This window comes from Micromys minutus (assembly GCF_963924665.1).
Source record: "Micromys minutus genome assembly, chromosome: 11".
Classification (NCBI taxonomy): Eukaryota; Metazoa; Chordata; class Mammalia; order Rodentia; family Muridae; genus Micromys; species Micromys minutus.
The window spans coordinates 49,310,402-49,334,209 of record NC_137980.1 but is presented as its reverse complement, the minus strand read 5'-3'; the positions used below and the strand labels follow the sequence as shown (position 1 = coordinate 49,334,209).

The 23,808-nt window shown below is 52.1% G+C and overlaps 1 protein-coding gene across 1 annotated transcript in view; it reads right to left on the bottom strand.

The window, feature by feature from the left end:
• KIAA1755 overlaps positions 1–19,323 on the bottom strand; it is a 32,269-nt gene extending 12,946 nt beyond the window's left edge. The window contains exons 1-7 of the mRNA XM_080925808.1: positions 19,219–19,323; positions 10,845–11,042; positions 6,861–8,202; positions 6,264–6,446; positions 3,822–3,945; positions 1,839–1,932; positions 439–522 (exon numbers count right to left, since the gene is read on the bottom strand). Coding sequence (XP_080781934.1) covers positions 439–522; positions 1,839–1,932; positions 3,822–3,945; positions 6,264–6,446; positions 6,861–8,202; positions 10,845–11,042; positions 19,219–19,221 — 2,028 coding nt within the window. The 5' untranslated portion in view covers positions 19,222–19,323. The remainder of the gene's footprint in view (positions 1–438; positions 523–1,838; positions 1,933–3,821; positions 3,946–6,263; positions 6,447–6,860; positions 8,203–10,844; positions 11,043–19,218) is intronic.
• Between the last annotated feature and the right edge of the window lie 4,485 nt (positions 19,324–23,808).

Sequence of the window (23,808 nt, the reverse complement as noted above, 5' to 3'; positions counted from 1 at the left end):
TGGGGAGAGGGGGTCCAAGAGCACTGGAGACTCCAGCTCTGTGTCTGGCTGTTGGGTGGTCTTATACATAACCTATCTGTTAAGGAGAGGGTCTGCCTACGTAGTCTTTCAAGTTGATCTCCGCCCTGTGTACGTCTTAGTCCTGTGGGAGTGACCACCAGGAACTGCTGGGATTCCAGGGAGGTCATGTGACAATGTCTCCTGTGCAGTGTGTGTGTGTGTTTGTGTTTGTTTGTGTGTGTGTGTTTGTTTGTGTGTGTGTTTGTTTGTGTATGTGTGTGTGTGTGTGTGTTTGTGTGTGTGTGTGTGTGTGTGTGTGTGTGTGTATTCCCTGGCAATTCTTAGGCTAGGGTAGATGCTTTCAAAGTAGGTTTGTCACCCCTTTGCCCAGCCCACTCACGCCCTGCCCCTGCCCCAGCTGCCCAGGTCTCTTCTCACCTGGACAGACAGCGCAGAGAGCTGGACAACGGACACCTTCTCCCCCAGGAGGATCACTTTACTGACGGAGGCCGGAGGCAGAGCCTGTGAAGAGAGAGTCTCTTCAGGCCCGCTGTTTCTCCCTCCCTCTTGGTGCTTCCTCCCTGAGTGATCGAGGGACATGCAGAGGCTTAGGGTGGTCCCCAGGTGGGAGCTTATGTGGAGTGTTTAGAGTGAGCCTCCAGCCTCAAGAGAAAGCAAACCCAAGGGGTACTGCAAGATTTCCTGGAGGCCTGAGTTTCCCCATCTATGACAAGAGGTCGACAGCCAGGTACCTCAAACCCCCAACTGCCCCATTGTCTATACTGGCAAGTCAAGAGTCTTCTCTGTCAGGGGATTTATTCGACCTAAGTGTAAACCAATCAGAGCCCTGTATTCTCCCAGTACGTAAGGCTTAGTCCATGTGGACTTCTGAGCCAATCAGGACTTCTGATAACACCAAGAAAAGTTTGCAGGGACTTTTCTCACTGTGTCCTGCTGGGATCTAATGACTGTGTCTTGCAAGCTACCAGGAGCCATGCTGCCACCTAGTGGAAGGGAGGCCTTGAGAAAATGCACGCTTCTAGAAGGAACTGCATAGAAATGGGATTGGTGGAACTCTCTGAGCCCTGCCCACAGCTAGATTCCACTCTAGGCTGTTAGAACGTGGGCCTGAACTTTTAAGGCAGTGAACACTCCTGAAGGTCAAATCCCATAGCCAGAAGAGACAAGGTTATACCTTCCTGCCGCTCTCTGTGGAACAGAGTTAAGACGCAGCCTGAGACTATAATTCCCTTGTGGTGCCTGGCTCTTCCTTGCTCTCTGTCTCACACAGAATGTTGAGCTATGTCACATGATGTAAAACTTCCCACCAGCTCCTCAAACTGATAAAGCTCTGATGTTTCTCTTGTTTCTGGGATTACTGGGATATTTGCTCTAAAGAGACTCCTCTGCCCACCCCATCCTCTCATGGTGGCTCCCACCCCCTCTTACTCCCCCCACTCTTAACAAAGCTCTTCTCTGGATTTTTATGAGAGGCTCCCTTTTGCTTTCAGGTCTCTCCCATCTTGCTCCATCTCTCTCTAAACTTGTAGCTCTCTCCATAGCCCTGAGCCCCTTCCAGCCTAATACAATGCATTTTCTGCAGGGAGCCATTCCGTGCATTCTCTTACTTCCAGGAACTGCTTCCCCGACTCAACAGCTGCCACTTTAAACCTCTGTATTGACATTTTGAACCGGCCAGCAGCCTTTGTCCAGAGCCCAGTTGCAGGGCTTGTTCAGTTGAAAGACTCTGCCTGGGTTTTGTGATGCCAACTTTGAGCCCACCATGCTTGGGGCATGTCACAGTCCCCGGGGACTCCCAAGCTCTGCCTGGTACTCACCTGTATGCTCTGCAGGGCGCTGACCAGACCGGGCCTCTGGGTCCCTTTCCTCGCATCAATGACCACCAGGAGGCCCTGGGTTTTATCTTCCAGCCTGAGGGCAGAAAACAGAAATCAGGCCCTGCAGGGCAAGGGCAGCCTGTGGAAAGGCTGTGGCTTGGAGGTTGTATGTGAGCCTCTCCGTGTTCTGTTCCCAGAGTTCCAAGCAAAAAATAAATGAAAGGAAGCAATCCCCCACCAGTTTCTTTGTTTGGGCAGGACCCCAGATTGTTCAGAATTTGCCAGCTCCCATGTGTGGCTTCTGATCTATATAGACAATGCACTAGTTACCCAACGCCCCTGGCCTATGACTGGGCTAAATGGGGCCATGTGCCCCATTTCTTCCCAATGAGATAAGTTAACTAAATGGCTTCAGAACAATCCATTTTCTCCTTTAAGGAGCTCTTTGAAGGTGGGAGGGAGGTACTGGGAGGTGGGGAACAAGCAGGCCGGAATAGAACAAGAAAAGTAGCCGAGACGGAGTGAGACAGAGCCAGAAGGAAACCCCTACTTTGTACAATTCCTATAACTCATGCAGTGTTGCAGGGAAGTGAGGATTCTAACAACCTCCAGGCAGACAACCAGATGCCGTTCTAAATCTGAATTTAGCCGCTTGTGCCTGCAACACCCCCTGCTGTTGTCACCAGAGTAGGCAGGTCTCAAGTCCCAGGTGGGTCCAATTATAGGCCTAAGTCAAACAGGAGTCCTTCCCTGACCCTAGGCCAGGGCCCTCAGACTTTGAGCAGCCCGTGGTAGGGGATGTGGAGGGGGTCTGGTGGGCTGTGTGTGCCACTCTGCTGGTCAAGGGGCTTTGGAAGACACCCCCAACTGCCTTCAAACCTTACACCACCAGTTCATGGGCACAGCCCCGTGGGGACCTGGCCACATGACTACTTTGTTTTGTGTCCCCATCACCAACAAGGCCATAATCAGTGAGCTCACTAGTGTGACATACTCAGTTCTTGCCCAAAGCAAGAGGGGCACACATGCTTGCTATGACCACCCCCGGGCGGGGAAACAGAGGCACAGAACAGTCAAGCTGCAAAGAGAAGGTGACATCACGGCAAAGAGGAGGTGATATCACTGCAAAGAGGAGGTGATATCACTGCAAAGAGGTGACATCACTGCAAAGAGGAGGTGACATCATGGCAAAGAGGTGACATCACAGCAAAGAGAAGGTGACATCACAGCAAAGAGGAGGTGACATCACTGCAAAGAGGTGACATCACAGCAAAGAGGAGGTGACATCACTGCAAAGAGGAGGTGACATCACAGCAAAGAGGAGGTGACATCACGGCAAAGAGGAGGTGACATCACTGCAAAGAAGAGGTGACATCACTGCAAAGAGGAGGTAACATCACGTACTCCGCTCATGCCAGCTGCTTGTGACCCAACCCAGGCTCCCTGGTTATTGAGGGAACAGAGTGAGCCAACAAGGAGAAAAGTCCATGCACAAGACCTCAGAGCAAAGGGGGCAGGGAGACATTCCAGGGTTCTGTCTGCCACAGGGCCAATTCTGAACAGAGATGGTAGCCATTTTCCACCCCGGCTTCCCAACTGAAATCTACCCTCTTGGCTGCTCTGTATCATAACAGTGTGTCTCAAAGACATGTCCAACCACATCACTTTCGGTAGGAACCTTACTTAAAAAGGCAGATTCTCAGGCCTGGCGACCCCTCAGTGCTGGGGACAGGCCAAGTGTTCTGTTTCAACAGCTCCTCTCTGACTTCAGCACATCATCAGGGCAGAACTGTGGGTTCCTGCTGTGTGTCTGTGAAATGTCCCCCGTCTCAGGCCAGCCTGGGGCAGGCCCTGGCTATAGGGACAGAGTCCGTCTGCCACCCAGCACCCAGCCTGTGGCTGGCTTTGAACATATGGTGGAAGGAAGGACCCGGGGCCTCTCTATTACACACCTGGCTGGGGGGGTGGAGAGTGTCCCCTTACCTAGGAACACTGCATAAGTAGGAGAGCAGCTCCGCGACCCCCGAGGCAGTACACCATGGCGCCTCCCAGGCTTCCTCTGCGGTTGACATCAGAAGCAGCGGCCGCCCCATCTTGTCCCTACCACCTGAAGAAGCAAAGACACATGAGCAGTGACAATTCTGGGGAGCCCTCCATGGAAGCCTCCTCTGTGACTCTCCAGGCCTTTGCCTACGCTGTTACTACCTGGAAGGTCCTTTCTTCTCTTCCTTCTGCAACTCCCAAACTCCTAATCATCCTCCAAAGGCCTAGCCTCAAAGCCTCTTCCCGAGAAAAGTCTCCCTGAACTCGTCTTCAGCACAGAGGGCCGCTCACCCACAGAGCTCCTGGGGGATGCCTCGTCATAATGCATGCACCCCAGAGAGCAAAGCTGGGGTGGTGAGATCTGGGTCACACAGACCAGTTCATAATCTCATTTGCTGTGTGTTCCTGGGTTGGTCTGGGTGTCTCTGCGTTTTGGTTTCATCTATCTGATGAGACAGCTTCGGTTCTGGGCAGATGTTTCAAGTGAGCCAGTTCCTGAGAGTGTTCAGCACTCAGCCAGGACTAGTGGATACAGCTGTGGCTGGGCCCCATCTTTGTCCCCATCTTACATAGCTCATAGCATCGCTGGCTGGACCTTCCTTCATCCAGTCCTGCTCCGGTCTACTGTGCCACGCCCTCCTTTCTCCGGCTACTGAGATTTTTTCTGTCAACATTTCTGAGATCCGAGGCACCATCCCCATGTTCCTCACCTTCTAGAACCCCGCCCCGGCCCAGGATCCTGCGGTAAGCTTCCCCTACAACTCCACGGCCTCCTGGGATTGGCTCAAGACAGCGTCAGGGCATAGGCACCTGAGGTGTTGGCCAGGGCCCTGAGGTTAGAGCTTGCAGAGTGTGGATGGCTCCAGCAGCCCCGCCAGCCTCCTGTTCCTCGCTCCCACGGGGTGCAACTGGAGTCAGTCCTTGTACAAGTTTGAGTAGCAAAGGGTCAGAGGCTGGATGTCCTGAGACATGTCAGTCATGTGACTGGTGCCTGGACAGGAGCTAGGCACTAGGCAGTGTTCCACATGGGGGCCTCACTGTCCACCTGATTTGCTTTTCACTGGACCAAGGGGATCCCTGTTCTCCAAACGCTGCCCTTGCCTGGTAGGTGGCACCAGAAATGCCACCTCTAGTCCTAAAAAACATTTCTGCTATAGCCACACTGGGTGATTAATGTCACACAGAAGTGGGAACGACAGGTGGGAATGCGTCAACAAATGACTGGAACACCAGCAGATGGTCCCCTGTGCTCTGTGGGTAGATGGGCCCAGGAGATAGGGACGTCCAGGAGTAGTGAGGAGTCAGGACAGTTCCCAACAGCACGGTGGCTCCTGACCTTTACAAGTGCTGCTTCCAACACTTCCATGGCTACCTCCCATCACTACTGAATTTCCTCCAGAAACCTTCTTGGCTTCTTCCATAGGAACCCCGGGCCAGGAGCACACTCTGTTTTCCCAGTTCCTGGACATTTCCTTTATGCTGGAATGCAATGACCTGTTGACTTTTCTCTAACACTAGAATAAAGGTTTTGTGGGCGCAGGGATCCCATCAGACTCGCTTCCTAACAATGAGGCGAGGGTTCAGGAAACAGGGACGGAATAGTACAGACCGGGAATTTAAGGCCTGCAGCATGGAAGCTGTCACTAGCTGGTCCAACGCCCCTCGGTGGGCTTGCTCCCCACAGGCTGGAAGGACAAATACCAGAGGCTCATAGATGCCACCGTCCCTGAAGACTTGCCCTTAGCTGTACTAGCTTATTGACTCAGCCTGCATCCCATTCCAGGATCAGCCTCAGTTAATGGCTGACAGACCCAGGATCAGCCTCAGTTAATGGCTGACAGACCCAGGATCAGCCTCAGTTAATGGCTGACAGACCCAGGATCAGCCTCAGTTAATGACTGACAGACTCAGGATCAGCCTCAGTTAATGGCTGACAGACCCAGGATCAGCCTCAGTTAATGACTGACAGACTCAGGATCAGCTTCAGTTAATGTCTAACATACCCAGGCATTAAATACTGACCCACGCCTTAGCCGGATAGATGGTATGACACACCCTTGAGCCTCCCCAGAGCCTGGCCATAGTCTTCTTTGTCTCTTTCTCTGCCTGCCTGGCTTCTTCCCTCTGTCCCTTCCTCATGGGAGCCTTTCCAAGAATGTTTGTCTCAGGCTTGGCCTTGGCTGCCTCACTGAAGTCTAGATAGATGGATGGGTAGACAGTTGGGTGGATGGACAGGTGAACAGATCCCTAGAATCTGCTTTCTTCTAACCCAGCCATTGGCTGCAAACTCTGTAGCCTCCTGGGGCTCCCCCCCCCCCCGTCTTCATCAGCCAGTGTCTGGGAATGCTCTGCTCCTTTCACTCCCCTCTCCCTCCCTGGGACCTGGCAGGCAGGCTATCCTGGAATGGAGAAGCTCGACTCCCAGGGTCCCAATTCTGGGCTTAGGCCTAGAACACTCCTCCGGGCGAAGTCCTCCTCCTGGGGGACCTGCAGGATTTCTCCGGAAGACAGGAGGCTCCCCAAACAGTGTGCCTAAGTCAGATGCTGTGGGGAGAGTTGTTCCATCTGTGGAAGAAGAGAAACAAAGCAGGAGATGCTGGACAGACTTTCCCAGGGAGAGCAATCTTTCTTCCACCCAAATGACAATACAGCTAACAGCATGGTCCACTCTCCGTCAGCGATGCTAAGACCGTTCCTTCTGTCATGTCTTTAAACCATCAGAGCAACTCTGTGATGTAAATCCCCAGCAGAGAAAGAGGTCTAAACTCAGAGAGGTTAAGCATCTGGCCAAGGTCATACAGCATGACCCAAAGCTGGAATGTGACCCCAAACAGCCCTGATAGTGTTTCTCAGCTCAACACAAGTGAGATGTCTTTAGACCCCTGAGACTGGGCCAGCACTGTGGCCCCTGTGCCTCACAGCTTGAGCCCCCTGCATCAGGATAAGCCTGGCTTTGCCCTGCTGGATGTGGGCTCTTACCTTTGCCTGAGGCCTTGGCTCCATAAGGCTGTAGAGAGTTGAGGGAACACAGGGCCTTCCAAGGCCTGGTATGCTGGAGTAGGGTCTTCTCGGGGGTCACAAGGGGTGCCCTCTGGTCTTTTAAATAGAACTGGGGCCCAGGAGTGGGAGAGGAATGGGATGAGGTGTTCTTACTGAGGTGGTCCTTGGGCTTGGCAGCTCCGCCATGACCTGGTATGGTCTCCTCGGTCTTTGTCTCAGACGCTGGGGCTACAGGGTCAGTTGAACACCGGAGGGGAGAGAATGCTCCTCTTGGCCCAGACCTGAGCTGAACCATGGCTTCTGGCAGTCCCAAAGGCATTTGCATCTTGGGGGCTGTGGGTTCTTCGTCAGTGTGTTCCACCAGATCAGGGGTACAGTCTGGAAGCTTCTCCGGAACACTAGCACGGGGCTGCTGGGGCTGTCGCACTGTGGTATGGTCAGATGCTTTATGCCTGGCCTTTCTCCTTGAGCCCGAGCTACTGGGCTTCTCCCCTGAGCCTGCTGGCTTTGTGCATGCCTGCCTTCCCGAGGGAAGTGCCCCAGCAGGCCCCGAGAGGGGTAGGACCCCTCCGAGCAGAAGTGCCTCCTTAGTTCTGGGTCTTGTCTCCTGTGACCTTTGAGTGTTCACACTGAATGGTGTGACCTCCCTGTCTGGAGATGCCCCTCTATCCTCTTGGGAAAAGCCCAGGAGAGCCACATAGTCCCCCTCCAGGCTCTGGCTGGCCTCGCTGTCTATCCTGAAGGCGATCTGTGCTGGCCCTGCCTGCTCCACCTTGATGAGCCCTGGATACTTGTCCCCAGACAACTTCCCTTCATCCTCATCCCAGCTCTGAGCCACAGACCCCTTGCTGCCCAAGTCGCTAGCCCGGTATGGCTCCTGGGGGCTGCTCAGATGGAGGCCCTCTAGTGGACAGGAGTCCCCTTCTGAGGAAAAAACCTTCACTATTGGAGGTCTGTCATCTACAAACTCTGGACTGGTAATCCTGGTCCAAGGCACGGGTGTAACCCCATTTTCTGAGGCCACGAGACAGTTGTGTAAGGGGTGTCCTTCAAAGTCATTGTTGATGGCCTCCAACCATTCTGGGGTGAAAATCAGAGAGTAGAAGGACTCGGGAATAGGCTTCTTGTCCACCTCACGGAGGTCTGAGGAGAGACACTTGAGTGTCATGTGAACAGACTGCTCCTCCCAGGACTCTACTTGAAGGTAGAAATCCCCCTGACGTAGCAGGAGCGGGTTGAGTGGCGCCAGGTGAACCACAACCTCATCACGCAGACACAACGGCCAGCCCTCGTGAAGGAAGAGGCAGTGGGTATAGAGGGCCTGCAGGGAGAGAGAGAGAGAGAGAGAGAGAGAGAGAGAGAGAGAGAGAGAGAGAGAGAGAGAGAGAGAGAGAGAGAGAGAGAGAGAGAGCATGCATCAGAGAAACAAGCTTTTGGGGACCTTGGCTTTGGTCAACTTCCTTCCCACTCCCACATGGAACCTCATAGCCAGGAACTACACAAAGGCAAGAGAGACGCCCAGAACCAGGCACCAAAGAGACCCTTTGCTCTCAGAGTGTGTGACGTCACTCGCTCCTACCCTCGGTGTCGACCTTGAAGATGCTTGCTAGCCTCCTGGCCTGAAGAGAAAGCCAGTGCCCCAAATACTAATCAGAAAGTGCCTTCCATGGTAACCCTGCTTGGCTCATGACCCTCTCCTCCCCATCTACCCAAAACTCCTCCCAACCCAGCTGGACCCTTAGCACCCTCCCCTTAAAGCCAGGAAGGCATGGGTCTGAGGTGTAAATGGGTTATTTATAAACGTTGCTGAGCTGCTCTGAGATTTGATTTCTCTCTCTCTCTCTGCAGATTGGAGTTGAATAAAATGCACCAGGCATGGGATAAATCGAGTACAGATACAGAAAAGCCAAAAGGATGTTGGGAGGTTCCAGGAACATGGATTCAGTCTCTTCTGAGGGTATCTGCTTGTGTGTGTAGTGTGTGCGTGTGTGTGTGTGTGTGTGTGTGTGTGTGTGTGTGTGTGTGTACAATGGAAGTGACATCTATGTGGAGGTCACAGAATAAGTCAGAGGCCTGGCTTCTCTCCTTTCATCTTTGCGTGGCTTCCAGGCACCCAATTTGAGTCACCAGGCTTGGGTGGCGAAAGCCTTTGACTACTGAGTCATCTTGCCAGTCCCAGTATCTGGTTTCCGAGCTGGGCGGTTAAAAGGCGGTGGTGCTGACTGAGAAGTTGGGGCACTGGACCCTACCTCTGCCTTCCCTGTCTGTCACGTTAATACGGCTATCCATCACCAGTTTAACATTCCGCCATTGAAATCTCTCTTTCCCACCCCTAGGGCTGGTGGTGTGGAGTTTCAAAGAGGCAACATGAATCCCTTGTGTTCTCAGTGGCTGAGTCTTGGTCTGAAGCAGAGAACCTGCATCCATCTTTGCTCCTGTCTATTATTCTGAGGTGGCATGACTTTGCCATGACAGCCAAAGAAAAATTAACCATAAAGACACCGAAAGGCTGTGAATTTGCTATTGAGAAAAGGTCAGGGAAAGCATGCTTTTGACTTTTTATTTTTCTTTTAAGACAGAGTCTCGAGTGGCCCAGGCTGGCTTAGATCTCACACTGTAGCTGAGGATAACCTTGAACTTCCGATCCTCCGGCTTCTACCTGCTGAGCGCTGGGATCACACATCACCACGTCACCTAATGTGGATGACTGCAAACCCAGGGCTCTTGTACTGTAGGCAAGCTCTCCACCAACTGCGCTACGTCTCCAAGCCTGTACTCATGGCTTGGTCAGCCCAACAAAGTGACAGTTGTGTGCTGGTCAAGAGGAGGGAGGATAAAAGGACGTGGGGAGGAGGATCATCATGCAACAAGGTCAGGGGGTCATGGGGAGGCCATGAGCAAAGGCTTCTGGGAGACACTGCATTCTACTATTCCCTAGGACTGGCAGTGTGGCTCTTGTTGGGGGGGGTGGCAGTGGGCTCAGGGCAACTAACAATTGCTCAAGGGGCACAGGCAAACTTCTGAGGGACAAGGGCAGGGGAATCAGAAGTTTAACTCCTTGAAGATCACCTCACTATTGTTCTGAAATAAGGCGGGGGGGGGGGGGAGGAGGCAGCAGAGAGAGGGGGAGGCAGCAGAGAGAGAGGCAGAAAGACAGAGAGACAGAGACACAAAGACAGAGACAAAGACACAGAGAGAGTGAGACAGAGAGATGGTCAGTCGGCCAGACAGACAGACAGACAGATAGAGACAGACAGAGATAAAGACAAAGAGCACACACATGACTAAGGGGTCTAGTAAATCTTAAAATCCAGTTCCTCTGGTCAACGGTGGTTGGTCCAGCCATGGACACAGGACCACAGTCTGGCCAATAGAGATCCTCCCTGGGACTTTTCACAGTGCCGTGGCTGCTGGCCAACAGTGGGAGGCAGAGGCAGCAGAATGTATCGTCAAGTGGGCTGACGGGGGTCAGCTCACGGTCTGAGTGGGTACTAAGTTGTTTTCCACCACTGCCTAAAATGTTTGGTTCTCCACTTTGCCCTAAGAAATCTCAAGAGGTTTGCAGGGCTAAAAGTGACAGTGTCTTTGGGCAAGCTCTGGAGCATTCTCTGCTGCCTCTATGGAAGTCACCTCACCAGGGCCAGAGATAGCTGGTGCCACTCACGGTGCCAGCTCCCAGGCAGGTCCATCAAGACCAGGCAAGGCCCTTGGACACCTGGATTCCCCCTGTTGATGGAATGTAAGTGTCATTGGTCCCTAGGTGTCAGAGGGCCATAAGTCAAGTAGCCTCTCTCCATTACAGGTGCCTTTCCCTTCCGATAAGCACTGGTTCATGAGAACTCTCTCCAAGCCACCATATTTCCTGTTGGGGGGGACACACCTTGCTCTCCTCCTCTCCTCAGTTCTAGCTCTCAGGCCTCCTAAGGGAGCTTGTGACCACAGCCCAGGCCATCCCCAACTTACACAGGCCGCTTCTCGCACTTGCTCACACAGACGCTTGGCAGGGATGAGGAAATCCAAGAGGAAGCTCAGCCCATCTCCCCGGAAGTCAGAGTCCAGGAGCCGGAACACTTGACCCAGAACAGTGGGGGCAGTGGCTTCAAAAGGCGGGTACAACCCTGCCAGGGCGTGCTGGATAGCCATGTCAAGGGCCGAAGGGTCCTGCTGGGGACAGCAGGGGGGAGAACAGTTATAGTAACGGTGTAGATAGGAGCAGTGATCACTCTGTGATCTTCAGACCCCTTTAGATGAGACCCTACTGACTCCCATAGTCAGAGCTAGCCCCTCACTTCACGCCAGCCTAACTCGGGAACTTTCCAATCCTGTACCCCCATGCCTTTGCCCAGTGATGGACCCACAGCCCAGCCCGACCCCATGGTGGCATGCCCTCTGCAGCTTCCTTCTTGATGCCTGCCCCAACAGTCCTCAGTCTGTTCGTGTTCAGTGCCCGCCCCAGCTCCTACGACTCCTCCCATTGAAATTTATGACCAATTCCATGCAGTCACCTTCTCTGCCTCACCAGCCTCTTTAGTCCTGCTGCACACCAGGACCCCAGAACACACTTACTCTGACCCAACCAGGCATCTGGCAACTTAGCCGTGCTGATACCAGCCTCCTCCAGCCCTGCCGCCTCTATCTGCACCTCCACCATGACAAGAGGAGTCTCTAGCTTAGCTCCAGCCTCGCCAGTGTCATTCCTTCCTCCCAAACACCTGCCTGCCTCTTTCTCACCTCACCTGGCAACAGCCTCTTAATTTAATTTCAAGACTTGGGTCAGCCTCTGCCTGTTCTAGAAAATACTCTGACTTCCTCCCAGTATGGTCAGATGCCCCTCCTCTGGTACCTTATCAGAAAAGTTCCCACACCAAATTCTGGTCCCCAAAGGGCAAGTGGGTGAGGCAGAACTGTACCCAGAGGTACGAGAATCCAAGCCTCCCACAGCAAGCAAAGAGGGACTGAAGGCAACGGAGCAGAGGCCTTGAAGTAGGTCAAAAGGCGCAGGTCACCCTCAGCCAGATTCCAAAGCCGAAGAGAGAGGCCACAGTCCTTCCCCTCTGAGGTCCACGCAGGGTAGCCCCCCCCCATCATCTTGGCAGAATAAATGAATGGATGAGAGAATGAATGCTACACCCACACTCTGAGGGCGGTGGGTCACCATGCCTGCATGCTGCAGAGCTGTGGGGTGGGAAAAGGGAAGTCACTCCCCAGAGGTGGGGAGGGGGTGGGGAGAGGGAGGATCATTAGTAAGGTAGAACAGGCCTGTAGGTCTTACTACTGCTCCAGCCCCACCCACCAGCCAAGCCCAGCTTCCCCACTGCCATAGTCTGAGTGAGAATGGTTCCCACAGGCTCATAGGTTTGAACACTTGGTCACCAGCTGGTGGAACTGCTTGGTAAGGATTAGAAGGAGTGGCCTTGTTAGAGAAGGTGTGTCACCAGGGGTGGAGTTTGAGGCTTCAACAACTCAAGCCGTTCCCAGTTGGCATTCTCTGTCTCATCCTTGTAGGTAAGACTGAACTCTCTGCTACTACCAACTGTAGCTCCAGGCCTGCCTCATGCCGTGCTACCTGCTACAAGGGTTATAGACTCTAATCCTTGGGCTGTGACTTCCCAGATAAACTCTTCTATAAGTTGCTTTTGTCACAGTGTCTTCACAGCAATAGAAAAGTGGGGACTAAGATACCCACCAACCTGGGGACAGAGGGAGAAAGATCATAATCATCATTCCAGGACATAAACCCAGTAAGTCCCTCATGCCATGGGCCCCACTTTATACTGGGACCTTGGCACACCTGGCTTCTACCTCCTTTTGTGACCCTGATCAGGGACCTGCCCTCTCTATACCTCATCTCCAGCTCGGCTGTCCGAAATATAATTACACATGACCTTCAGCATTTGTACTGTTAAAAGTTATTTTTGTTTGTTTTTTCCATATCTACCTACTGTGCAAAGAGGTACATAATTGTGTTTTTAATCTCAAAAGGAGAGAGGAGAAGGAGAGAGAGAGAGAGAGAGAGAGAGAGAGAGAGAGAGAGAGAATATCTCCAGACACTCACAGTCTCTTGCTTGATGTCACACACAATAATGACATTGCTAACCTGTAGCATCCCATTTTGCAAGTAAAGGGTCAGAGCCAACCTTGCCCAGGGTCTTAGTGAGAATGAGAAAGACAGTGAGGACCCAACCCAGACCCATGGCGGTGAAGACCACTGACTTTCTTTCCCTGCCTCTGGCTGCCTGCTCCACCAGGGGTCCAGTCCTTTCAGGTCTGCCTGGGATTCTAGAGGCCTAAAGAAACCAGAGGAAAAGCAAGGTCTGCCCACTGAGCTGACCTTGGCTTACACGGGCTGCCTGCCTTTCCCACGTGCTTTGGCTACCTTGAGAGGTGGCTGGCAGGTGGGAAATTGTGACAAGCACACAGGGCTACACTCTTAGCAGCTCACTACCAGCCAGGGTCTCCTGGGTCTCAGAACTGTCCAAGAACTCAGGAAGAACATGGCGAAAAGGCCCCAGAGGCTGGACAGAGGAATACTGGCACCTCGCCATCACAAATGAACTGGGCAGCCCAGCCTGGGACCACAGGAGTCTAAGTGTGGCTGCCAGACTCTAAATGATTGCTGTGAAACTTGATAGTTTCCATCCCTTTCCCGGAGAGGGCAGCCCAGCCCAGCAGGAGCCAAGCATGAATGGATGCAGCAAAGGATAGAGACAGGACCAGAGAAAGAGCTCAGCACTCCAGCCAGAGACTGACTTACGCAATGGAGCCCTGGTTTTCTTTTTGAAAACTATCGGTTTTCAAAAGTTCTTACCAGAAACTAAGGTTAACCTTGAACTCACTATGCAGCGCAGGCTGACCTCCACTTCCGACCTCTGCCTCCTGAGTGCTGGGACCACAGGTGTGCACCACTGTTGTGGGCTGCACACATCTGTCTTAGCAGTTTCGCAGCGAGCCTGCTCTGTTGTCCTAAACATTAATTTTATCAAGCAAAATCTGCAAATGCAAGATGTTCAATCAGATAGACTTTTACCCCTGTATCCATCCTGGTAAATGGCAAATATTCACCTCCACCTCAGCACACAAGAGTTCCGTCACCTCCACACAGAGGCTCACTCCTAGCCAACTTCTCCCTCCCCCCCAAAAAAACCCCTGAGCTTCTATTAGAATGTTTTTAAAGAAAAGTTTCCATATAGTATAATCCACAGAATGTGAGTAGGTCCAGACAGAACCCAAGTAGGCATTAAGCAAAGTTACCCTGAGGGTAGTGACGGGCAGGGGCCTCTCTAGGCAGCCTCTTAATTTTCTTCTGAGCTTGTTACATTTTCCAAACATTCTGGAGCCAGTGAGGGTAGCTTTTATAACTCGGGGAGGGGGGGACATAAAAGTGAGATGGTGTGCTTTTAAGGCTGGCCTCTTTTTGAAATGGCCTCTCCAGATGTTCTTAACTGGGCCTTCTGAGATGTGGGCTGGCCTGCGTTAAAGCTCCAGGTCTTTCCACTTACTCCGCAGAGCCAAGATTCTAGTCTCCTAACTGCCTCCTCCTCCTCCTCTTTCTCTTCATGGAAGGGCTGATGTAGGCAGGGTCCTAGAGCATTCCCTCATCTCTGTAGGAAGGTTAAGATGCAGTTTGGGATTGGGGAAGCACTTGCCTAATATCCACAGACTTGGGTTCCATCCCCCACCACACAGAGAAGAAAAGGAAAAGCTAGGCAAGGTGAGACATTGACTATGCCACACCAGGTGACTTTGGCCACAGGTAATGAATAAATACACCTACTAGTAGGAGCCCCTGGAGTGCTCAGACCGCCTCAGAGAGTTTTCAGTCTGCAGTTGACCGTGGTTAAGGCAGAAGCCCACAACTGGTCAAAATGCAGGCAGCAAGCACTTGTGGTGTGTTCAGGCAAAAATGAGCATCTGCATCATACTAAATCATACTGACACCTCGTAACGATGGCTCAGACCATCATGGAAGACGAAGTGGAAAGGTTTTACGAGCTAGACGTTAGAGATGACCTGACTGGCTTTCAAATCCCAGCTTAGAGAAGTTCCAGCGGGGTGTCCCCCAGAACTGCTGGGGAGGACAGTGCCTCCTGGGTGTAACAGAACCGGGGCACTCACGAGCTCACAGCATCTGTGGTTACCTACACACGGGCTGCACAAGATCAAGCTAGTCCGCATTCCAGCATGAAGTGGAGAGAGGACCACAGCCTTCCTCATGACCTTCCTTCCCCTGCTGAGGAGAATAGTTGAAGCCTTCTGCAGGAGGTAGAGTTCTTTATTCAGAGGGAGGCAGCCCCGAGGAGACTGACCTATCTCCACTGGATGGCCCCACACCCATGAATATATGGGCAGTACAAATAGAACTCCGCTGGTTATCAAAAACAAAACAAAACAAACAACCCCATAGGATACAGATTTGGGAGGGAGAGAGGAGTGGAGGAAGGGTCTGGGAAGAGTTGAGAAGGGAAAGGTGAATATAATTAAAATACATTGTATACTTGCATGAAATTCTCAAAGAATTAATTAAAGTATTGTATTTTTTAAACAAGAACATAAAAAAATCCCACTGGGCATGCCCAGTCTAGGGCCCTTCTAGAACTGTCCCTATAATTTTGTTCCAGAAGGTGTGGGGTAAGGATGTGGTTTCTAAATGGACCAATCTTTAGTTGCTGAGCAAGTTTCAAAGGTCAGACAGACCTCGACCCCATGTCCCTGTTCCTGCATGGGAAATGGTCTAATGAGGGAGGTTGCTGGTGAGAAAAGGAAGTAGATGAATGTGAGAAAGCACAGCATGGACCCTTGCTGAGGACCCACCCACCTAGGAAGAGCAATGGGCCTGAGACACTGCAGCCTGCCCTCCTGATCTCCTGACTGTTCAGCAAACCTCCCAGCGTTTTCAAAGTTGGCCAAAGCAAGCAGATCTGTGAACCAGCTGCTGCCCAGCAGGTGTCAGGCTGGGAGCTTCCTGGGACACTCTCGAACTTGTCTAGGCTGAGGTCTCAAAGTCAGCTTGAAAGGGCCTGCTCACATCCAACTCAAATTGCTTGCGATTTTTGTCTGTGTGTGGGTGGATTGGGGGGGTTTGGAGTGAGAACCCAGCTCTTTGTGAACCAGCTTTCAAATCAGCTCTTTATAAACAAACTTTCGAAACTGGGAAGCACAGCCCAGAGGCACTGACCCAGGACAGGAGTGGGTGTCAAAAGAGCTGTGTTCAAGTCCAGCTCAGCCATGTGGCACCTAGGGAGTTGTTTCTGCTTCTATGAGCCCTCCCTAGTCTCATGTTTGTCCTTGTCTCTATGCCTGTGCCTCTGGCCCGGGGCACAGCTTCTCACTGTGATGACAAAGTTGCTCCCTAGGGCTGCCTCTGAGCTGCTCTGAGCAACCCTGCTGGGTGAGGCTCGTTCCATGCATGGTTTACATGACGGTCCAGGTGAGTCTGTGGGCTGTGCAGTGTTTCCTCGTTTTACAGGTGAATAAACAGAGACTCACGTCCTCCTCCTGACCAGGGACCAGGAGCATCATCTGAGGCTCTCTGAAGACTTTCATACACACAGAGCTGGGATCCTCAGTGACATCAGGTGGCTCCCTATTACCTCAGCATTGTGTCAGCCTAGTACTTAGGTCTCCCATCCTATCTTCCCTGCTTCCTAAACGGACACAGCTCTAGCTGGGGCTCCCCTTCATCCCCCTGCCCCATGTGCAAGGTTTTCTTGCCAAGTTCACATACTTGGATTAGTTGTTTGCTTAATATTTATTCTTGATTATCCAATGTTTGACTTTTCTTCCTACTCATCTTCTGTGTAAATTTGCTTTATTTATCGTCAGTGTTTGTGCCATTTCAAGCATTTTCATAAGAATTCCCTCTAAGTGTCCCCTCGTTCAGCCTCGGGCGGCCCCTCCCGGGCACCTGCTGTTCCTGCTCACCCAGTGCCCATTTCTGTTTCCCTTCCTGGCGCCTGTCCTTACAGGCGAGAAATTTAGACTCCTCTTGGACTCGCCCATTGGTTTATTTTAGATATGAGGAAGGGTTGCAGGTTGAAGGCCGGCCCAGACAGTTTAGTGGGAGCCTGTCTCAAAATAAAGCAGGTAAAAAGGAGAGCTGGGGGCGGGCTCCGTAGTAGAGTGAGCGATTGCTTAACATGCATGAAACCACAGGTGTAAAGAATCACAGTACTACATCTCCTCCAGGGGCCAGCAAAAGGGCTCAGTAAGTTAAGGTACTTGTTACCAAGCCTGATGACCAGTTTGTTCTCATCACAGAAGAAGAGCACCCACGCCTGAAAGTTGTCCTCTAACCTCCACAAGTGTGCCACAGAGGCAGCTAGAATGGCACGCTGCAATGAGCAGATTGTGAGCAGGTATACCGTGGTGGGACAAAGAGGAATTCCCCAGCAAAGACAGCACACGCAAAGGGGGCAGGAGGCACCCTAAGGGATTCTGAAACCAGGTCTGAGTATTCAGGGCACAAAGCTAAGGTTAGAGAAGAGAAAACAGTGGTGTAGGTCCCAACAGCCATATACCCTGGGTGTAATTTCACACACGCCCAGACCCCCAGCACTGAGCCGGACAGACATGGAAGGATCCCTGGCATTTTTCCAGCCTAGCCAATAAAATGCAAGATCCAGGTTCACGGAGAGACTCTAAGGAGCAGACGGAAGTTATAAAGGCTGTGTGTGTGATGCAGAGATCTATGCACATGCATGTGCTGTGTCATACACACCTCACATATATACATATACAAACATGTACAACCCCTCATACCACATCACAACACACACATGTACACATGCACACATGCATACACACACATGAACACACATGCACCCATGTATGCACACACATGCATGCACACATGCACATATGCACACACACATGCAAATAAAGACAGAAGCGAAAACATGGCCATACTACCCCTTAAAAAAAGTTTATCATGTGTTCTGAGGAGCACTCCAGGATCTGACCCATGACCTGAGAGTCTGGGGCTCACGGAGGGTTGGTTTGTTTGTTTTTAAGAAAACTGAATAAAGAGATTTCGTCAAACCAGAGCTCTAACAGATGAGCTGGGGCACTAAGGTGTCTTTGCAGGGGCAGAGCTCCCACTGTCCCACTTTGTCCTTCTGGAAGGGTGACATTGTCAGCTCCATGGGCTCCTTGGCTTCAGGGTCTCACGTGAGCGATGAGGGGCTACAAGTCTGTGGTTAGAGCTGGTGGGGGTACTATGTCTCCCGCTCCCTCTCAGGGTGCCCTACCCGGGGTCCTGCTACAGAGGCAGACAAACACTGCCTTAGGTCATGCCACTTAGGAGCTACTTTTGACTGCGCCCAGAGCCCAGGGCGGTGTCTCCAGTGTGAGTCTGGGAGCCTACTGTCTGTGCAGAGGCATCAGCACGAGCAAGCAGGTACATGAGGCCTGTGCGCTCGTGTTCGTTGTGGTTCGTGGACTTGTGTGTGCACACGCGTCAAGGCACCTCTCTATAGAATTCTGGGTGTGGACCTGCACAGGAAGGGAAGCCCACCCAAGCCAGCATAGTAAATCAGAGTCAAGGGGTGAATGTCTAGGCCTGTCTCCCAGCTCTGTCCAAATCCCCTGAGATTTGCAAAATTGCTCCGGTGACGCCCACCCGCTCCTGAACCTGTCTGGAGCCGAGCTGAGACTGAGCAACAGACTTCATTTTGATTCCTTCTTCCCAGGGTGCAATCCAAGGAACCCAGGCACAGAGGTACTGTACCCCCTCGGTCTTCTCCCCAGATGCCTCTACACCTCATGCCCACGGGAGGACCCCATGGTCCAACATGTGCAAGTTTAACTTGCGAAGCCCCCGTGTCTAAAATAGCAAACGCACCCAAGATTTGGTGAGCAATTTCCTCTAACGCACTCTGATGCCTTCAGGGTCCGCCCTTTCCCAGAACGCTACGCTGTGCTGGGGGCGGGGGTGTGGGGTAGGGGTGGGCTTCTACTCCCCTCATTCCAGACCCCCTACAGGATACAGAGCTGTCAATCAGTATAAAGTTTGAAGTGTTAAAAACATCCCAAGTTTTCTGCATGACTCAAGGTCCAGAACTCCAGTTCAGATTTGCATACTGCTTTGGAGCGAGATGAAAGCTTGCATCTCTGCAGAGAGGCCCAGGCATGACGAGGGGCCCAGGACTGGATCTGAGCCCCACTCTTGCCCCCTAATCCTGCAGGAGCTGCGCAGTTAAGCTCCGACCTAGATCAGGAACCGAGGGTCTCCAGGTGCGCGCGCCTACACACACACACACACACACACACACACACACACACACACACACACACACACACAAGAAAATCCAGAGGCGGTCCAGTCTCAGGAGCGCGTTACCATGGTGATGCTCCTCCGGTCCCCGCGTTGTCAGTCTCTGTCCTGCGAAGCTCTGGCTCTAGCTCTGGAGAGAGTGCGGAGGGCGAGCGGGGAACTCCCAACCCGGCCTCCTCCCGAGGGGCAGCCAGAACGGGATAGGGAAGAGGGAGAGGGGACCCAGACTGAGGAGGCGGGCCACTCCGTGGGGGGCGGGGCGGCGGCGGGACAGCGGCCCTTTGTGCGACGCCTCGCCCTGCTCTTGCCCTGTTCCCGCCCTGCAGCCGCCGCCGCCGCTGCGGGTGACAGGAGCCCGACTTCAGCCCACCCCACACCCCATGCTGAGGCCACCGGAACCGTCTAGGAGTGTCTGGCGCTGCCCAGCGCTCCTCCAGCCTCCCCACCCAGGGCTGCTGGCTTCTTGTCCCTATCTGCAAGTCATGTTTTCTCCTAAGCCTCAGTTTTCACACCTGTAAAATAGGGAGGTGGTCGGGGCGGTGCTGGTGAGGAAAGCATTTCTTCCTGGAGTTGAGGAGCAGGGGCAAACATCGGTCCTGAAGGCCCAATCTCAGGTTTGGGATTGTGGCTGACGCACAGCCTTCGCGAACTTGAAGCTGCCGGGACAGACACCCGCACTGCTGTGAGGCAGGGTGCTCCGCATGCCTGTGCCTTGACCTAGGACTCCCTAGCTCTGGAACCAACCATGGAAGGAGAGGTGGGGGCTGATTGGAAGCCCCCATCTGAGGTACTCTGTGCTAGGTTTCCCGGTGAATGACTCTGGAGTTGATAGGTTTATTATCAAATACTGTGCTGAGTCAGAACATAGAGTCCCTGTCCTGGTGGGGTGGGGACTGTCATCTGCCCAGAATGGGAACAAGAAGGAGAGGAACAGAAAAAGTAACCACTGTGAGTTAACTGCTGAGAAGGAATGGAATTGGGCAGGAACTCCTGAGGGGGCTGAAGAGATTTGGCTGCTACTGTAGAAGACCCAGGTTCGATTCCCAGCACCCACATGGCCGTGGACAGCCACCTGCTGAGGAGATATAACGCCCACTTTTGGTCTCAGATATAATGTCCTCTTTTGGACTCCAAGAACACGAGAGGTACACAGATACCCATAGGGAAATTATCTACACACTTTTTAAAAAAGTGTCCAGAACTGAGTGACCAGGGAAGAACAGCAGGAAATGCAGTTCTGGGCAGTGAGAACAGCATGTGAGGTCTCAGGGTGTTGGCTTAAAGAGACGGGAATAAGTAAGTGGAGACCGGAAAGGATGGGGGTGCAGGTTTCCCTTCTAGGTCCTACCCACAGCCGTTGCTCACCCCCATTGGCTATCTGGTCTCTTCCCAAGACTTAGGAGCCATCCTAAATTCTTTCTTGCCCCTTGGGCCTCTGTTTATTGATGTTGAACTAGTAATACCCCAATGGTTTCTCTATGCTGTGGAGCTCCGAGGGTCCCTTGGGGACGTTACTTAAACATCAGATAACCCCTCTCTAAGAGGTAGAGTGAGCAGGGGGGCTTTTGTTGTTGTTTTGTTTTGAGACTGGGTCTTATGAATTCCAGCCTGAGGTAAAATTCCACATGTAGCTGAGGCTGACCTTGAACTTCTGACCCTTCTGCCTCTTCCTCCCAAGTGCTGGGGTCCCAGGCATGCACTGCTATTTGTGTTTTATGTGGGTCTGGGCCTTTGTACATATTAGGCAAACATTCTGCCAATAGCCCCATAGGAATGCGTTTGTTTAAGGGAAAACAGACTTTAGCTTACCGTGTAGAATTCAGCTGGGAGGTAGGGTTGCGAGTTCTGGACAGCAAGACAGAAATGGCACAAAGGTCTGTTTTCCAGGATCACAGGAGACAGAAAAGATTCTGAATTAAGAAAACAGAGAAAATCACAGGTGCTTACAGAGTCTGTGAGAAAGCTTGGGTCTCTCCTCTGAGAAGGGTGCTCCAGGTTTTCACTGTCAGGAATAATCTGGAAGCCCCTGAAACCCTGGGGGACGACTTCAAGCCATGAGCAAGTTAAAATGGAACTTTCTGTACACCAGACACTTTGGCAAGTAAACTATGAGCGGACCTAGCCACTGGCATCACTGGGCAGACCTAGCCACTTGCATCACTGGGCAGACCTAGCCACTGGCATCACTGGGCGGACCTAGCCACTGGCATCACTGGGCAGACCTAGCCACTGGCATCACTGGGCAGACCTAGCCACTGGCATCGCTTGAGAAGCTGGATTCCTGGACTGAACAAGGCCTCCATTCTAGAAACCACTCCATTAACTACCTTGGTGTGCTGCCTGAATGAATCCCAGACATTCCTCTTGCCTGGGTCACTATCCTTAAGCCTTAGAAGGACAATCAGGCCATGCTGACATGTAGAACTGTCTCCATATGCGAAAGAGCTGGTCATCCAAGAGGAAGGAGGGGAGGACATGAAATGGACCTTAAATGACACATGCCAGCACAGTCCACGCTAGGCCTCTCAGCAGGGGTCACACCCTACACCTACGTATGTTCTTCCCAGAATGTGCTGTGTAGATGTGCCATAACAATGTGTCAGACACCCAGGAGTGTGCTTGCTCATGTGTGCACTTCTGTATGCACACATAAACACACACATATACACAGATATACACAGACATACACAGACACACAGCTATGTACAGACATACACATAGTCACACACAGAGAGACAGACATACACACAGAGACAAACACACACAGATACACAGAGACACACACCCAGATACACAGACACATACACACAGAGATACACAGCCAGCCAGAGACACATATATCCACAGAGACATACAAATATACAGACACACACACATACACACAGAAACAGAAACTCAGATACACACATACACATATAGAGAGACACACAAATACACAAACACACACACAAAGACACATAGTCAGAGACACAGACAGACAGACAGACAGACAGACACACACACCTATCTGGCCTGAGCCCATATAAACCCTTCTGAGCCTCAGATTACTTTTGTGTTCAGAACACCACTTCTCACAGGACTACCACAAGGCTTCATCAGGCAGGCAGATGTTAAGGGCTCTGGGCTGGATGTGGTCCCTCTGGACTTTCCAGGGGATTCCCAAGGGCTGGCTAAGGATTCACATCCTCTCCCTTCAGCCAGGAACTGAACCCTGTCCAATTGCTAGGCTACACTGGAGAAATCAACCCCACTCCCACCCCGTCTGACATCTGCTGGTGGGAGGATGGGAGCTGAGTTTCTGCTGTTGAGTCCATGGGTGGTCCTGAAAAGATCATATCCCTCTCAGAGCCAGAGTTTCCACAGTGGACAATGGAGGTTCCAGATGCTCCTGGAGGAGGACCGAGAGCATCCCCCAAGATCATCCACTGGAAAGGTAAAAACCCAGCCTGGGTTATGACAAATCATAAGCAACTGGCAGCTCTACCTGTGACTTTGAGACTTGTGAGGCCAGATGCTAGGATACCTCACCAAGGGGGACAGGATCATCTTGGGAAAAGAGGGGTTACCAAATTTAGGGAGAACAACATGGGACTTAGAGTTCATTAACTCTTTTGCTAAATATGTGCACCGACTATAAGGATGCCAGACACTTGGCAGTCATGTATACCCTTACCCTTCCCTGTCCCTGACAGACATAAGTAATCAATTACAGAACTTCCAGTGAAACCTAGATGCAGCCTCAGAATCCTCCTCAATGTACACAGTACAGGCAGATGCCACCAGTCAGCACAAGTGATCATGGACCTGACATCCATTTGTCATCTGTGGTCTGAAATGTTAGTGTGGGCTGGCATGGAAGAAGACACAAGTTCTTAAGGCTGATGAGTCGGCCCTGAGTCTTGCCTTAAACCTCCTGGTAGGGTGGGACAGTGACTCAGCATTTGCTTGGCATGTGTGAGACAGCCCTGTGTTCTTTCCCCACAAGGCAAAAGCAGACACAAGCCACTCCTCTGAGGCCCTTGTGAGAATGAGTAGACACTGAAGGAGAGGCAAAAACAATCTACGGAAATCTCAAGTAAAAACCAGAGTCATGGGAGCTGTCAAGACCAGCCTTGTGGGCAGTCCCCATGTGAGCAGGCACCTTGTGCATCTTCTATGGCCATACCCCAAGGCAGAACAATTTATGAAGAAAAAAAGGTTTATTCAGCTCCTCAAGGGCTGGAATTGAGATTTCAAGATAATGGAAGTGTTGGCTAGTGACAGACAGAAAAGTATGACAGGCAGGTGGACCAGCATGTGCCAAGAGACAGGGGATGTAAGTTTTACCTGCAAGGCATAAAAAGTCAGGAGGAAACTAAGGGTGGGGGGGGGGCTTCTCTGAGATCTCCCCAACTTCTGGGAGGAGATGGTGTTAGGAGGCAGCTAGGGCTGCCCTGGGACCAGAGACCATCAGCCTGGGGTGTGCATCCTACAGGTTTTGGGGGTTGCTAAGTCATCCCTGCACCCTTAGGCTCTAACCTTTGGGCCCTATACCTACAACTTCCCTTCCAGCCCATACCTGTCTTGTTGATGTAGGACAGACTCCATGGCTGATTCACACAATGATCGAAGACTCTAGGGCCTGTAGGCTGTGCTCCTCCAGAGAGGCAGCTATGA